General features: G+C 37.2%; 2 protein-coding genes across 2 annotated transcripts; one reads left to right on the forward strand and one right to left on the reverse strand.

The window, feature by feature from the left end:
- The first annotated feature begins 2,444 nt into the window (after positions 1-2,444).
- LOC131315861 (receptor-like protein Cf-9) lies at positions 2,445-5,833 on the forward strand. The gene is made up of 2 exons (XM_058345080.1): positions 2,445-5,142; positions 5,365-5,833. The coding sequence occupies exon 1, from the start codon at positions 2,495-2,497 to the stop codon at positions 5,117-5,119; it is 2,625 nt and encodes an 874-aa protein (XP_058201063.1). The 5' UTR covers positions 2,445-2,494; the 3' UTR covers positions 5,120-5,142; positions 5,365-5,833.
- A 745-nt stretch (positions 5,834-6,578) lies between these two features.
- Positions 6,579-9,268, reverse strand: LOC131315870 (large ribosomal subunit protein eL42). The gene is made up of 4 exons (XM_058345092.1): positions 9,112-9,268; positions 7,103-7,282; positions 6,891-6,965; positions 6,579-6,816 (listed from the first exon to the last, which is right to left on the reverse strand). Exons 1-4 carry the CDS (start codon positions 9,112-9,114, stop codon positions 6,757-6,759), a joined length of 318 nt encoding a protein of 105 aa, XP_058201075.1. The 5' UTR covers positions 9,115-9,268; the 3' UTR covers positions 6,579-6,756.
- Positions 9,269-17,825: the final 8,557 nt, after the last annotated feature.

Genomic DNA, 17,825 nt, shown 5'->3' on the forward strand with positions numbered 1-17,825 from the left:
CTTTCGAAATTACTTGTTTACATCCCCAACCGTGCACTCAAGAACAGAGCATTCCATTGCTTCAATATAAACAACACTTTTTCTTGGGCTTAATTTGACCACTAGTCCCCAAATTATTAACGAATTGTCTATTTGGTTCCCGACGTACAAATCGCGTCTATTGTATTTCCAACGTTTAAAATATACATTTAAATAGTCCCCGGAACTACCTTCGTCCACATTTACCGCCTACAAGGGCATCATCATCAAAGCCCTCATTTTTTTTTTATCAATGGTCCTTAAAGTATCAGTGAAATGTCAATTTAGTCACCAACATACAAATCGCGTCTTTTATCAACCAAACTGCCAAACACCACTTATCTTCTCCATCTACAATACCCCTAGGATCCAAATCAAAACCCTAACTCAATCTCAGCCACAATTGCCAACAGCCACTACACTCCCATGTTCTTCACCTTCAACTTACCAAGACATCACACCCAGTCCTCGCTCTCCATTTGCAGCAGCCACCACACCTGTTCCACTTGCCTTTCGATGCCACCGCCCGCACATCACACACTCATACAAGAAAAACGCAATTGAACAACCAAAAATGATGGTCAACGAAATAACCAAATAGACAACGCGAGAATGAGTAGATATGGCGACTTTCTGTGCTTCGAAGGGATGTTGCATGAATCTAGAATTTTTTGAATAGAGTTTTAGACATCGGGGTTAGGTGACGACAGTGGTATTTGCCGGTTGGGAGGTGACAGGGAAGTTGGGGTATGGCAGTCGAGGTGGCTGGCCGACAGTAGTTATGGTTATGCATGGCTAGGGATAGGGATAGGATTATTTGCCCAAAAACATTCTTGCAGCAATCCATCTTGTTCAGTGATCTGGATTAATTTTGTTTGATCAAAACATGAGACGTGATTTGTATGTTGGGGACTAAATTCACATCAAATTTACACTTCTAGGATTTAAAAAGGAATGGGGAAACATATTTCAGGTTCTCCATTGCTGTTAATCGGGCGGGAAGTGAGGGTTGGTTTGGTTTGTCTGCACATAGCCTTTAAATTGAGCAAATGACACAGTTTTCTTCTTTTATTTTGGTTGTGCTTACAGCCAATCACCATATTCACCAAGCATTTTTTTTTGTTATAATCTGAATCGTCCATCTTGTAGGATTTGCAAAATAGTATATTAGCGCAAAAAATGCGCTTGATCGGACATCAATAGGTATATTAAAAATCAAATTTTGATTTAGGAAATAGACAGTCATGGATAGTTTAACTTCAAAATCGATGACCGTCCATTCTGTAAACCAAAATTCAAGTTTTGATATATCTATTGATATTCAATCAAGTTGATTTTTTTCATGGATATACTACTCTACGTACACTACAAGATGAACGATTCAAATTTAACAAAAAAGTCTTGTAGGGCCCATAGGCGGTGTTGGAAAGAATTTATTCTCTTTTTTTATCTGTTCTTTGGGACTTAGAAGATTGATAAACCTACTTCAAGCCTCTCTCTGAAAGGGTTCAACTCTTGACCGGGTTCAACTCTTGAGGCTAGGCCACAAAAAAAAACTTTCTCGTGAATTCTCTAGTCCCGGTATGAATGGTCTGCCTTTAACCATAGCAGAGAGGGATTAGTAGAGGTATGCATAAGCTGGCCAAACACACCCCTAACCATAGGGGGAAAAAATAATATAATGAAGTGGACATATCCTTATAAAACATTTGTGCACCCAATGACCCTGTCATTACGCACAGTTTGAAAGTGTTTGCTTTGAAACAAATATGTTTTATTCTTAAGCAGTCAATCAGCATTTTAAGAGTCAAGTCGTCCTTGCTTTTGTAGTGGGCAATTGGTAATGACAAGATTACTAAAGCAATGTAGAAAGGGGCATTTACATGTGACCAACAAAAAGATGTAAGACGGGACAGTACCAGGAAGCGTACCTCGGTTTTCTGGCCTTGTGGCTAGCTTTTGAATCGAGCTGGTCGCCTTCTTTTCTTTTCTTTTCTTTCTAGGAAGTCATTTCTGTAGTAAAATCCAGTTCTTTCTGTATGAAGTTGAGGAGGAAATATTGACTTTGGCTGCAGGATTAAAGTTCAGCGTTGAATAGAAAAATGTAATTAAAAAAAAAAAATGAACACTGCTACAAGTACCGATGGCCACGCGGGGTTCACTACGGATCCCACACGGAAAATTCGAGCCGTTCAATAATTTTAAAACACAAAACTGAGTAGGTATTACGGAAAATCTGCTCAATCCGATATGTGTATATAATGTTACAAAACAGGGCTGGCTTAGAAAAAACCCTTGGATCAAAGCCGAGTCTCGCACGGTCAAGTCAAGTCGTTCAAATTCAAAGGGCCTATCATTGACCAACGACAAAGACCCATGTTTTTTTTTATTTTAGTTTGCAGCGGACGTCTACAAAAGCATTGGAGTAGTTCCCCTCGTTGGTGTACCTTTCTTTTTTCAGTGTTGAAGAGGAAACATGGGCTGTGAACAAGTATGCCTTTTCTTCAATCCACTAATATTTATCTCCTTCTTCTTCTTTCTCTTCCTTTGCCAAGTCCCTTGCATACATGCCCACCTTTGCACTCAAGAACAGACCTCCGCGCTGCTGCAACTCAAAGGAAATTTTTCCTTCGACGAATCTGCTTCTATGTATTGTGATGCTTCTTTTCCAAAGATGGAGTCTTGGAAAAGGGGTTCGGATTGTTGTTCGTGGGATGGGGTGCATTGTGACGGGACAGGTGGAGTAATTGGACTCGACCTCAGCTGCAGCTGGCTCCAAGGCACCATCCATCCTAATAGCAGTATATTCCTCTCCTTTCCCCACCTCCGAAAGCTCAACCTCGCTCACAATAACTTTTCCATGTCTCGCATCCCACCTGAATTCACTCGGTTCACTGAATTGACACACCTCAATCTCTCTTTCTGTTGGTTTTCGGGCGAAGTTCCAGAAGGAATTTCCTTCCTAAACAAACTGGAGTTGCTTAATCTCTCTTCCAATTTTGATTTGAAATTGAAAGAAGGCGGGTTCGAGTTACTCATTCAAAATTTATCCAAGTTAAGAGATCTTGATCTTATCTTCGTAAACATGTCTTCTTCGATGGTTCCAAATTCCTTGGTCAATTTGACTTCTTTAAGAACCCTCCGTCTCCAGTCCACTGGTTTACATGGAAATTTCCCTAGCGGAATATTTCATTTACCTCATCTACAGGAGTTGGATATAGGGTACATTGATGCTCTCACTGGTTATTTACCCGATTTCATGAATTTGAGCTATCCTATGCAGTACTTATTTCTCTCTGGCACAGGTTTTTCTGGAGAATTGCCTGACTCGGTTGCTAATCTAAAGTCCTTGAAGGTATTGAGACTCTTTGATTGTGAATTCCATGGATCCATTCCTACTTCTCTCTGGAACCTTCCACAAATCACTGATTTGGACCTCTCATCCAACAATTTTAGTGGTACCCTCCCACCTTCGATTTCAAACCTTAGAAATCTCACTTTCTTGTGGCTTTCAGATAATAACTTCACAGGCCCACTCTTTCATTATTGCTCGACAGAACTTTCGATATTGGATGTGTCAAACAATTGTCTCACTGGTCCACTACTCTTGTCATGGGAAGCAAACTTGACAAAACTTGTTTACTTAGATGTGTCAAACAATAGTCTCACTGGACCTCTTCCTTCACAAGTATTTGTACCTCCAAAACTACTCGTTTTGAGCATAAGCCGAAACTTGATCAACGGTACAATCCCATCTTGGGTCTTCGAATTACCTGCACTCAGGTCCTTAGATCTTAGCCATAACAAACTGATTGGTCATACACTTGAGTTTCAGTCCTCTTCATTGGAGATTATTGATTTGAGCAATAACTACCTACATGGTACTGTTCCGAATTCAACCTTCGAACACCGAAATCTGACCCACCTCATTCTTTCTTCAAATAACTTTTCTGGCACCATTCCTGAATCAAATAGATTTAGTGAAAATCTCATGATGCTCCAACTACAGACGAATAACTTCTCTGGCACCATTCATGACTCATTTACAAGGAGTAATAGCTTGAGAACTATCAATCTTAATGGCAATGGGTTTGAAGGGCCAATACCGAAGTATCTGGTTAATTGTACAAACCTAGAAGTGCTAGATCTCGGAAGAAACAAGTTCTTTGACAAATTTCCACATTGGTTGGGAAATTTACCAAACTTGCAAGTCCTAATCTTGCAATCTAACAAATTCCATGGATCCATCCTGACTTCCCAGACCAAATTTTCCTTCCCCATGTTGCGAATTCTCGATATGTCGAACAATCATTTCACTGGTCCATTGCCCATAAAGTACTTCAAAAGTTTCAAAGCAATGATGAATGTAGATGAAGAGCATTTTGATTTGGAGTACATGGGAACTATTGGTTATAGTCAAGGTTATGGTTTAACTTTTTATGATTCTTTGACTATGGTAATCAAAGGATCGACCATTGAAATGACAAAAATCCTTAAAGTTTTCAGAGCCATTGATTTATCAAGGAACAAGTTTCAGGGTAAGATTCCCGGGATCATCGGTGGGCTAAATTCAATTCGAGGACTAAACTTATCACACAACAGTCTCACAGGTCATATACCAAAGTCGCTTGAGAATATGACCAAGCTTGAATGGTTAGACCTCTCATCAAACGATCTCACTGGGGAGATCCCTCGACAACTCACGAATTTAATCTCTCTCGGAACTCTTAACCTTTCACAGAATCGCCTAATGGGGCCTATACCTCAAGGCAAACAATTCGATACATTTTCGAATGATTCTTACATCAACAACACGGCATTATGCGGACCTCCATTGTCGAATACATGTGGCGATCCTATGGCACCACAGCGACCACCCTCGACATTTGAAGAAGAAGATTCAGAGCCTGTGAGTGGATTTAGTTGGGAAGTCATATTGCCAGGGTATGGATTTGGACTGGTAGTTGGACTTGTCATGGGATATCTTGTGTTCTCGTTTGGTAAACCTCAATGGCTTGTGAAGATGGTTGAAAGTGTAGGAAAAAGAAATGGAAAGAGGCCGAAAAGCAATGCTCTGAGAGTTGGAGGCAGAAGAAATTAGCAAAATGCAAATGGTATTGTGTGGTAAGTGTTACAATGTCTTTCATCATCTTATGCCGACAAAACGAGAAAATCCAAACAAACTTGCTTTTGGTTGTTATCTAGTTGTTTTATTTCTATTAATGTTAATGCAAAGCATTGAATTATAAGTTGACTGGGACACAAATTCCTCTACTATTATCTAGTTGTGTATATCTACTTGCATTTGTTCTAAGTTTTTCTTTTTAAAGAATTCGAATTTTGCAGAAATCGTGGGAGCGGCATGAATCTCTTGCAAGTCTCAGATATGGGTTCCTGGCATTTCTCTGAGGAAAAATTTTTATTGTAGGAGGTTGATCTGATGGAAGGTGGGAATGAAAAGAGACCACAGCTAGTGAAGTGAGAAGCTTTATGCTCAGGGTTATCAGTCATAACTACTGTGCTTTCTTTACAAAATTATGTACTTACGTATTCCATTACTCCCTCCGTCCCTTATTTATAGTCCGGTATTCCATTTTGGGCTGTCCCTTAATAAATGTCCATTTTGTAAAGTTAGTGGGTAAAAGTTGGTGAATTGTCTATTTTGTCCCTAAAAGTAGATTCTATTTTAAAAAGTGAGTGAGTAAAAGTGTAATGATGATGGGTAAGAAGGGAAAGTAGAAGAAAAAGTTGATGTGAAAGGTATAATGATGATATCTTTTTAATAAGTTGGAATTACGAAGCAGGACACTTAAAAAGGAACAGAGGGAGTACTATTTTTTATCCCCTTCCGGCCTTTCCGGTCTTGGAAGGAAGAAGAGAAAATACACACCTAATGTTGTACTGCTCTCCCGATGTTACAACAAGAAAATCATTCACAATCTTCAAGTGGATTTGGCTCGTCAGGAAAAAAAAAGTGTTCTAATGCAGATGAGATAATCTCTGGAGCTAAAAGGGGTTGGCCAAGCAGTATTAACCTTGAACTTAGGAGTTTGCTCCCTTTTAAGGTCTCATGTTCAATTCTCATTGCCAACTCTTTTGGACTAAAACATTGAATCACCGGTTGGAAGGACTACGATTGCAATCTCAAGGGACGGACCCATGGTGAAATTCCATAACTCACTTCCCCTCGAGGTTTACCCCCATGGCATAGGCCCCGTAATTACCCTGTACATTTGGCATGGGAGGCTTGCATGTAAGTTGAGAACATCAGGGAATCTTTCTTTTTCTTTTTTTTTAAGGGAGGACAAGAGGGTAATTTCACCTGCTAAACTCATCTAGGCAATTACTGACTAGGAAGAGGTAAAATGAACATCAAGGAATCTCACTTAATACTTTTTACTCTTTTTTTGGTAGTATTACAGATAAATGTTGCTATATTGCCCAGTTTTCAGTGAATTACGTTTGCTAAAAATTGTCACCTACAACATAGTCATCAAACTCAGCAAAAATAAAGAAAAACCATTCAGCAGTGGAATGTCTGCAACCTTGCGAGAAAATCGGATCAAAATATTGGCACAACAATTTGATATCTCGTCTAGTACTCAAGAGAGAAATGTCTGAAATTAGAACTGAAAAAACACAACAATACTATCTCCGAACATGAACAAAACAAAATGAAAAAGCTCAACTAAAAGTGCTATAATGAGACTGCAAAAGCAGTTTTCCACAAAGTACCATTTAGAAAAGAGAAGTCCCCTTCCCTTTCTTATCTCCACCAATTTCAAAGTGTTTGCACCTCTGCAAAAACAATGGCATTTTGTTCAAAAACAAGATTTATAGAGTAAAGAAGCCCTGAAAGTCTAGGAACTAACCTTGATAGGGTGCTGGGATACATGTTTGCAGCCCTGGCATTGCAGCCTTAGCACAATCTTTTTTGTAGTTTTAGCCTATAACAAAAGACAGCAGTCAAGAGTGTACAATTCCGACCTCAAATTTCTACATACTATATACCCTTTATACACCCTTCAGGCCTTCACATATACCACGACACGGTAGAAAAAGAATGCAAGGAAATGGCTCTTACCTTCTTGTGGAAAACAGGCTTAGTTTGCCCACCATACCCAGATTGCTTTCGATCATAACGGCGCTTGCCTTGCGCAGCCAGACTATCCTTTCCCTTTTTGTATTGTGTTACCTTATGCAAGGTGTGCTTTCGGCATTCCTTTGACTTGCAGTATGTCTTCTTTGTCTTTGGAACATTCACCTATACAAACACACTACACCTGGTGAGAGCAGAATATTCGTAATCTTATACAAAACTTTCATCAGCAGGATATGAAGTATACCAAAAACTGCAGCGACTCAATCCAGTACAGAATATTGCAAGTGCAATCTGGTAAGAGCATGATTATCATGTGTCTTTTACAAGAAACTATGGTTTCGATGCCCACTTCTACCAATGATTTCATGATTTTAAAGATCAAGTAATACGAGACAATACTCCACAAAGAAGTCGGACTACATCAGGCAATTTTAGTTAAAAAAAAGCCAAGGACGCACTATATAATACGAAACATGAAAGGAAACATCAAGAACCTCATATTTACAAGTTACAACTGCCACCAGCTGAGCTTATACCCTCGTTTGATAACTTGGAGAGTGCTTTTCAATCGACAACATTCAATTTCCAATTCATGTTGTTTAAACAGAGGCTCATCAAAAGATGCTCAGCTAAATCGATCTATATTATGGAATCAGATGACTGAAATACATTCCGAGAGCAACATTCCAACACAAATAAAAGATGACAACCACGAGACTAATATTAACCCACTCTTGATAACTCTCTATCAACTATGACTTCGTATAATGTGACCAAATTTCAATGCAGCCCAAAAAGTTCCAAATTGTAGAGACAGAAAGGGGGGGAAAGGAATATCACGTAGAGAAATCAAAAGGTTACAAGACAAAAATGATGATCCATCTGAGACGAAACTACATGCAAAGATGTGGTAACAACTACTAAATAACAAGGAGAAAAGTTCCAGACTCAGAGGATGAATAAACAGAATTGTCAATTAACAAAAACAAATTCAAAATCACTCCTAATTCAAGCTACCAACAGTAATATAGGCCACATACAAAGCAATGAATTGCTAATTTGAAGACATTTCACGTAAAATCAGAAGCCTAAACTGATTCACCTAACCAACAATAAAACAGGTGAGGCACAATCTCCAGTGAAAACAGTGCAGGGGTTTTCTAAGCATAAATGATGCGTACCCAACTTAGCTCCCCAAATATTTTCTAGAATCAAATTCATTAAAAGCTTGAATATCATCTCTTACACTAATTGGGACCAGTCAGACAAATAGAGGATCAAAGAACGGAACATCCGATTGTGTTCAACCTCCAATTTCCTATTTCCCACATACAAGAACCAAGAATTATACTACTATCTTGTTCACAAACTAACGCTTGGTCCAACCATGGATCATCAAAGTCATATTAACAAATGAATTGAGAGGTAGTTTTACTTTTACTTTTATTGATAACACAGCCACACAGGATATCCGAACCAGCTTACCCACACCTCGACTAATCTCTGGGGACCTAATCCCACCGTCCACTAGCAAGGAGTCTGACAAAGTCCCGTAGAACTGGCCCCACAAGAATTGATGAGAGGTAGTTTTATAACATGTGCTTAGGTGATCTAGAATAACGATAACGCAATACAGAAGTATTCCTCCATAAACTGAAAACCAACACAAGAAAATCTTCTAATTTCGACAAATCATATGTCACAAATAGCAAACACCACCAGAACATCATGACGACACAGCTACAAGTTCAAGAGCAGTAAAGTAAAACTACGAAATGTTTGGAAATGAATGACAGAACTTGTTCTACTTTGCTTAAGCCTCAATGGGTTAACAGGGCACCTAAATACAATTCGAAGTTCAAATTTCTATCCTTTTCTCCACATTTTTCGGCCGCCAAACAAAAATACCATGAAAAACGTAACACGAAGTATGCAAGTGAAACAAGTTAAGGTCCAGAGAGAGAGAGAGAAAGAGAGCTGAGGTTGCTCACCATTGCTGCTTTCGACGGAGGATGCCGCAGAGTTTCTAGGGTTTTCTGCGATGGGCGAAGACCTTTCTACGCTCACATACAAAGCCTTTATAGTCTGTTTGGTGTTAGGGTTTTCTTCTCAACTGTGAATAGGCCCAGTAGAAGTAAGCCCATCTTGAATGCCGGCCCAAGTCCGACGGAACCACATCTTCTGTGCCGGAAAATCCCCGTGCCCCAGTATCATGAGATTTTCGGCCGTTGGATTGTTTGTGTGTATTTTTTTTCAAGGCTCGAGATTCAACAGCCTGAAAACCATCGGCATAGAGGTACGGGTCTTTTTGACAAAGAGGATCTGGCGCCAAGTCCAACAAATTATTTTTCTTCTTTTTTGTTCAGAAATATTGAAAAGGAGGTACTTGTTACGAACAAAAAAAATTAAAAAATTGGATTTTTTCACTAATAAAAAGATCTCAATTTAAAGTGAACAAAGTTTTTAAAAATATATATACACACGAGAGCACTTAATTTTTACCTAAAAATAGCCTGATTTTTAAGAGATGGGTAAAATAATGAGATGTGGGGAGTGCCATTCTAACGTGATATATCTTCACCATTGGCCTTTGATATCTAGGAGCGGAGGTAGGAATCAGCAAATGTTTATTCTTTTTTCGCAGATACAGTAATAATTTTTGTCCTTTTTTTTAGTAAATAAGATGTCCAAGTAGTCTACTATGTGATAGTGTTTTTTTTATTATATATAAAAATTCGAGGGCCAAGGTAAAATTATTTGAATCGAAGACTGAAACTTTATTTTATCAATAATTTTAAAAACAACAATTTTTCTAAAGTTAAATTTTTGTATTCTTAAAAGCTGTTCTCACAAAGTTCAAATAACCGAAACATTCTCATGCTATAATCCTTTCAAAAATTTCTCTCCCTCGGTTCAGGTGTTTAATTCCAAGTACTCCAAATTCTTAGAATTTAATTTTACTAGGCTACTAGCTAACATCACACGCAAATACACAAACCACTTACAACTCTTGAGAAGTGTTCATGCCTCATAACGAGGACATAAAAAAAAAAAAAAAACTTTTTAAAAAATGAACTTGGTGCTAATTAATAAATATGACAAAAGGGGAAGGGAAATTTACATTATTTACTGGTAACCTATTTTAAGTCTATTTATGGACATTTCATTAGGCATCTTAGAAATTAACTCTATGGATCGAGAGGGACCTTACGACATTCATGATCTCGTTGTTTTGAGTTGCTTTTTTTCATCGAGCAGGCCTCATTTGCGAAGGCATGTTAGATGACGAAAGTCACCACATTTCATTAAGTATCTTAGATGATGAAAGTCGCCACTAGCTAGATCTCGATGTGCAGCCGCTTTAAATTCCTAAAATTTAGGGGCACTTCATACTTTGATGCCCCTTATAATAGTTTATTTTTCTCTTTAGGCCCCCGAAAAATTAGGAGCGACCCTATGCATTATGAAATAAATTTGGCAATATCACAAAAAGAAAAATGGTGTAAATGGGAGAGTTCTTTTAAGATAAAAAAAGATAAGAGTCCGACTATGTATACTTCATTTGGTGTACAACAAATGTACGCCAAGTTCTGTGAGGCCCATTTCCGGGTTCTACATAAATTATCGAAGTAATTCAATTTATTTTTAAAAAAAAAATTTAAGGATCCCCCTCTAAAAAATTAGCTCAGTTGGATATCGGTAAGAGCTTGATCGATTCTTCGCTCAATTTTCTGTCAATAAATTGAGTGAATAATCGATCAAGGTCTTACCGATATCCCCTAAGCAGATTTTTTATGGGAATCCTTAAAAAAAATATTTTAACCAAATTGAACAGCTCCGGTCATTTATATATGCCCTTGAAATGGTTTGAAACAATGGCGTACCCATAGATTTATATAACACCGGCACACCACAGTATATTTGGTGTGCATCAATGGACGAAATGGCGTACCCATAGATTTATGGTTATTTTTAAGAATATAATCTTCTGATAATAACCAATTATATGTCACACCTTAATGTCAATCAATTCTACCAAGAATGATTACGACTTGCCCAATTGGTCTTATGACAGAGAAACTATTCGGTGGAGGAGTGGTAATTTGGGACTATTAGTTCGCGGTGTTCATGTGGTTGGTTGATGGGTATGTAGCATTATTTTTGTGAACAAATTAATTTATTTTATTCTCCACATCCAGCATGTTGACTCTCAACTCTAGATGGAAACAATTCTTAGAGGCACTAGAAATTCGCTGTCACTAACTCTTGATCCCAGAATCAATTGTGGAGTGCAGCTCAAGCACTCGGTTACGAGAAGAACTAGGCTTGAGATTTAGAAATTTGCATGTGGGAGATCTGTATATACTTTATGGCATAATCATTGGATTGGTAGCTGAGGCTTGAGATTTAGAAATTTGCTTCTTTCCAAGATCTAATTAATTTTCGAAAGCTCTCATGTGCTATTAATTCTTGTGGGGTTAATTCATACTATAAAGAAAAATATCCGACTTTAATCAGGCCCAAGTAGATATCAGTGCGATTAATGGCGGCCCAACCTCAAGGCCCGGGCCTTGGGCATCCCAAATTTCAAATTTTAGGAGCACTCCAATATTTTTACTACTTGAATTTGAGTTGGACTCTTTTGCTTTTTAAGCTTAATAGAATTGAAAAAAAAAATGACCAATTGAAAGTAATGAGTTAGTCCAACCCACCATCTCATTAGCCCCAAGTGCCCAACCCATCATCATCTCATAACTCAGTCCTTGTCAAGTATTGTATTATACCTCTTTAAAGGGAATTGCGAACTTCAAAATTTGTTTAATGGGACACTTTTTTTTATTAGGCCTAGGACACTAAAAACTCTTAGGTCGGCCATGAGTGCGATTGATCCATCAAAGACTAATTGAGAAGTGTGTGATAACCTGAGTTTTTTTTAAAAAAAAAATCAACAAAAATTGTGCTTTGGTATTTGGTAGCATACTAGCATAGCACGGTTAGCACCCACCCTAGCCTGTTTATTTAAGGGGCATTCAGATTTAATTAGAAGAGGGGCAGCTAATAAATGTCGGCTTCTCAACCAGGGCAGAGGGATGCAGTTGGAAAGTGGGGTCGAGTAGTTGGAATTTTTTCTTACGATTTTTTCATTGGTGTTTTCACTAAGCTAAGACCCCGTTCCAGAAACCTTCTTAAAAAATAAGCAGTTTATTTCACATTTTCAAACTCAAAAATAATGTAAATGAAAAATAAATTTTTAATTTTTTTGCATCGTATAAAAGATCTCAATGAGATCTTTCAAATAAGATCCATAGTGTATATTTTTAGATTTCAATAAACCCCTCATTTTTTAGCTTGAAATTGCCTTCTTAAAAAATAAGGGCTTTTTTCCGTTTCCGGAACGGAGCCTAAGAGTAGTGGACACGGGAGGTGGAGGCATAGGGGTAGAGGTGCTCGCTCTAGTTACAACATACGAGGGTGTGATGTCATGGGTTCAATTCTCGCGGTATGTCCTATTCCTTACTCTCTTAGATTAGTGTTTTCCTAGGAAAAGCAAAAGAACGTCTTGACCGTGTGATTGAGATGCACAGGCATGCCAGGACCACTGTTGATCTGAGTGTGGAGAGACTGACTTTTGAACAGGCGAATTGTGCGCGGTGGATGAAATCCACACCGTCGGTTCTTTTTTGGCCTCAACGAAGAAGACTTCATAATTTTCTCAACCGGCATAGAAGGAGAAAATGAGAACGGTACTGAAACGTAAAGAGCGCTGTTGAAATAGAAAATGCTCGGGATTTCCATTACCGAAATGAAAGTTACAACTAAGAGTCTAAGAGCTGAAATATAGAATTGCATGAAAGGGGAGATAATCGAAGGTGCTAGACCTATGAAAATTGAAATAGATAAAGGAAAATTTTAAAATCAACCCAATGGGCTGACAATAATAAATGTGTGAATGTGTATTAAAGAGTGTAAAAATACATAGAAATATATATTTTTCTTGTCTTCTAGTGTGCTTATCGTCAACTCAGTGGACTGACAATAACAAGACCGTTCTCTGAGCCTCTTGGTATCTGATTGGTCACAAATTCACAATTGACTTAGGAGATGATATTCCAGCTTTTTTTACTATCAATTTGAATTATGTATATTTCGACTGGGAGCTAATTTGGGTACGTGTCATTATGCTTTTTGTTAGAAATTCCCACGAATGTTTTCAAAGACAGTTGTCGTTATGCGAGTTTGTTAAATAGTTCCATATGATTATTTATTTTTATTTTTGGAAAGAATTCCATATGAATTGATATTTTTGCTTCCGCATTTCTTGTTTTTTAAGACATCTCCAATTAAAACTCAAATTTCTTTTGAACTCATAATAGGAATTTTGAATCTCTTAATGCCCTGTTCGGTTTGGTTTTTGGAAAAAAAAAATTCAACTCAAAAAATACTCATTACCCCTACTTCCAATCATTATTATTCACTCATTACCCTTATCTCCAATCATTATTCTCATTTTTCTCTCTATCTCTCTCCATTCATTATCCATACTTCTAATCATTACTCTATTTCTATCTCTACTGATCATAACCCCAAAATTTTTCTTAAAAACTCATCCAAACACAGCATTAAGGTTTTCGAAACCTTAGAGATTCAAAACTACTATTATGAATTTAAAAGAAATTTGATTCTAAAATAAAATAAAATGGAGGATGGTCTAGAGATGTCTTAAAAAACAAAAATGCGGAAGCAAAAATATAAATTCATATGGAATTATTTAACAAACTCGCATAATGACAACTGTCATTGAAAACAGTCATGGGGATTTCTAACAAAGAGTACAATGACACGTACCCAAATTAGCTCCCGATCGAAATATTATTTTCTAGTAACATAATTCAAATTATCTATCTATTAATATCCTATGCAAATGCGAAGAAAATTTTTTTTTTTTTAAGATAAAAGAGAGAGGTGGAGGGAAACGTGGGGGAGAGAGAGGGAGGGAGAGAGAGACGTGGGGGGTTGAATATGGAGAAAAAAAATCGTTCTATGCTTCTGGAGTACCATCACGTTATGCTCCAAATTTATTTTCCACCAAACGTCTTCTAATGCAAAAAATGAGACTAATGTTAGCGTGCATCGAATATGACATACGGAATCAAAAAAAATATTAAACTATTCTTTTACCAACTAGCATTGTACCCGTTCGATATACAGAGCCGAAAAAAACTAATGTGATTTTTTTCTATCCCGTGTATTGAACGAGCAAAACTCTAGTTGATAGTAAAAAAGCTGGAATATCATCTCCTAGTCAATTGTGACCAATCACATACCAATAGGCTCAGAGAATTAATGGAACATCCTATTGTTCAACTTCAACCACCAATTCCAAAATTTCCGCCTTCATTTTAGAATGTTCCCACAATAAGGAAAGACATTTGTTGTGGAAGAGACTACAGGGATTAATGCAAGATGCATGTAAATTGACTCGAGAAATCTTACATTAATCCCCACAAAAAAAAAATATATTTTGCTCTCATTTTTTTGTTTCAAATACTCTCGATGTGGCGCTTTCATATTGACCGTCATTTTTTGGTACAAACAATTAGCTAGTGTGGGTTTCTTGCATCTACTAAAAAAAATTGCTACCGACTTTGACAACAAAACCAATAAATAAAACGAAAAATCTAGGGGAAATGATCACAAAATTGATAAAATAGCAGTGGTGTAATTTGATTGGTTCACAGGTTATCATGCTCTAGTTTCCACCGGATCACCACACCCAGCCAAAGTACCCTAAAAAAAATTTAATTAGAGACGTTAACCTCAAAGGCTTGGCCAAATAATTGCGAGAAAGCAATAAGTGTTTTTCTATGAGATCAAAAGTTTCATATTCACGAAGGTCAGACATTTCAAATCTTGAGCCAAATAATTGCGAGAAAGCAATAAGTGTTTTTCTATGAGATCAAAAGTTTCATGTTCACGAAGGTCAGACATTTCAAATCTTGAGGCCACTGCCCACCGGAGTTATGTCCAATCGTTATCTTCAGGACCCCGAAATTAATCAAGATGCGTAAGTTGGCCCGAACATCCGATTATAAAAAAAATTAATTAGAGACGTTGGAAAAATGTCTAGTGTCACACCGACTCTTTGACAAGTTGTCTGGACGCGATATTTTTAAGTTTCCACAATATATATCGGCGTATCGCGAATAGGATATGTTGCTGCAGTGGATGCATAGATGAGATTATTATTAATATTTTTGATTTGAGATTTGATTTCTCCTTATCTTAATCATTCTTACTTTATCGTCTAATGTGATGTATGGGGCCAATGTGTCGTACGTGTTCTCTGTACTCACGGAAGAACATATGACCTTGCCCACTCAACGGGAGATGCTGCCAGATACCTCATGTCGAGTGGTTGATTCGGTCGTTTATCTCGGTAATTAACGGTTCAGATTTTGACCGAATAATTGACGGTTTAGATATATATATATATATATATCCGCTCATATTCAATTTGAGCCATCCGTACTAAGATAAACGGTTAAATGCCGCTCGGCATTTGCTTGGCACACGGTGTTATTTTTCAGAGCTTGTTTGTTAGTTGGACTACTTGGTTTTTTTTTCTCGACGTTGGCCTACTTGGTTAGGTAGATTACTTATCCGACTAATTAGTCTAGGATTAGTAATTTCGGTGTCTGATATGCGCACGCATCTGGGTTAGTATTTCACATCGAAGACTAAGGCCCCGTTTCCGAATTCAAAATAAGTATTTATTTTTTAAGAAGATAATTTCAAATTCAAAAATCATGTGTTTATGCAAATAAATTTCCTATTAATATAGATCTTATTTGATAGATCTTATTAAGATCTTTTAAACGGTACAAAAAAAATTGAAAAATTATTTTTCATTTACATTATTTTTTAGTTTGAAAATGTAAAATAAGCTGCTTTTTTTAAGAAGGTTTTTGAAACGGGCTCTAATAGTCCCTCAGTACGTAGCAGAATTATTTGTGCCCACCTCCCAACCATGTCTATAATTAGTCTCCCTTTTCCAATTATTTAAGGCCCAAGAGTTATTTCGGTTGGTTGCTTAGTTTGCTCTTCGCATAATTGAGTAGGATTTGATAATGGGGTGAGGTTGCCAGAAAATAACTCATTGTGAATCTCAGTCCATGGATGGTCTGCCTCTGAGCGAACCGGAAAGGAGGTTAATTGAGGTATGCGTGAACTACCCCGAAAGCCTCTGACCGTCGGGAAAAAAAAAAAAAAAACTTTAAAGGGCAAGAAAATAATATGTCATCTGGTTGCATGATTCACCCAACTTAGATGAATAGAGAATAAGCTTTTGAACTTAAACCATATATGTATATATTCTAAGTGATTTAATCACGTACAAAATGATATCCGAGTAACTTATTTTGTAAATAGTTGTTTTTCTCTGCAAGATCGATTAGATGAACAGTTCAAATAATTATTGTGAATCCGGAATGAGATAAATAGATAAGTGTGCGAAGGGGTACGGAGGATTAGGAAATGAAGAGGAGCTTAACCCTAAACACATTAATCTACCGAAAGTTTCATTTTTTAGAAATATATATATATCCCCAACATATTGTTGGGGTATTTTAATTAAGGAAATGATATTGTCACTCCAAAAGTTGATGGAGGCACTCCAAAAAATAAAGAAAAGTGGCTTTGAAATTACACTGATTTTAGAGTACCTACATCAATTTTTAGAGTGTCAATATTAGTTTCCTTTTAATTATTTCTGATCTATAACTAGCTCATACGTTGACAGTATATATTAATTCATGGCTGAGACCCCCTTATATATACTCTTAAGCAATATGTGTACGGACTTTCCCACTTGAGCATTTAATTAATCATCAAAACTTCTAAAGAATGATTAAACAAGGTTGGCTAGATTCATGAACTTAATTACATTACGCAGAAAACAGACAGTTTTGAGTATCTATATCGATGACAATACATAATTAAAAGGAGGTGACAATTCAATTGTGGGCAAATTAATTTTTTTTAAAAATACTTGGGACACATATGTCGCGTATGGATCCGGGCAAAAATGTCCGGAACTATTCGGTGTGTGGTCCACGAGTTTATTACTTTATTTCGTTAGACTCGCGTGCATTGAACAGTTAACACCGATCTATGCATGAACATCTGTGTCTCTAGTATTGCTCGCAATTGTTTGATGCATTATTGTAGACAAATTACTGAAATAGGTATTCAGTTTTTCGTTAGAGGACAATGATATTGATCCCAGATTAGGTGGTTGGCTAGATGAGACACCAAATTAATTACTACGGAGTATATAACAATAGAAGCTGAATTATTACTGAGGTTCAAGAACGATACGAGATTAATTAAAAATTCCATATGAATTGATATTTGCTTCCGCGTTTCTTGTTTTTTAGGACATCTCCAACCCATTCTCCATTTCTCTGTCGGGGAGTATTCACATAGTCCAACTTGGCGGCCAATGTACATAGAACGACCAAAGTCTTTTTAAAGGCTTAAAGTCTTTTAAGCGGTGAATCACTTAATTGTATATTAAGGTCGAAACCTTTAGTATTTTCTTATTCGATGTCTCACACAAATTCTTCACTAAATCACTAAATACTACTCCCTCCGTTCCTAAATGAGAGTTCTTTTTCCGGCATACGTGCCCCTTATAAAATCGCCT

The sequence above is a fragment of the Rhododendron vialii genome, chromosome 1a (genome assembly GCF_030253575.1).
Source record: "Rhododendron vialii isolate Sample 1 chromosome 1a, ASM3025357v1".
Classification (NCBI taxonomy): Eukaryota; Viridiplantae; Streptophyta; class Magnoliopsida; order Ericales; family Ericaceae; genus Rhododendron; species Rhododendron vialii.

Excerpts from the sequence above, each read along its gene's own strand:
- LOC131315861 (XM_058345080.1), top strand. The coding sequence starts at position 2,495 with ATGGGCTGTGAACAAGTATGCCTTTTCTTCAATCCACTAATATTTATC.
- LOC131315870 (XM_058345092.1), bottom strand. Across the intron at positions 6,966-7,102 it reads AGCCTGTTTTCCACAAGAAG|GCTAAAACTACAAAAAAGAT; the intron begins GTAAGAGCCATT and ends CTTTTGTTATAG. Across the intron at positions 6,817-6,890 it reads TATCCCAGCACCCTATCAAG|AGGTGCAAACACTTTGAAAT; the intron begins GTTAGTTCCTAG and ends TTGTTTTTGCAG.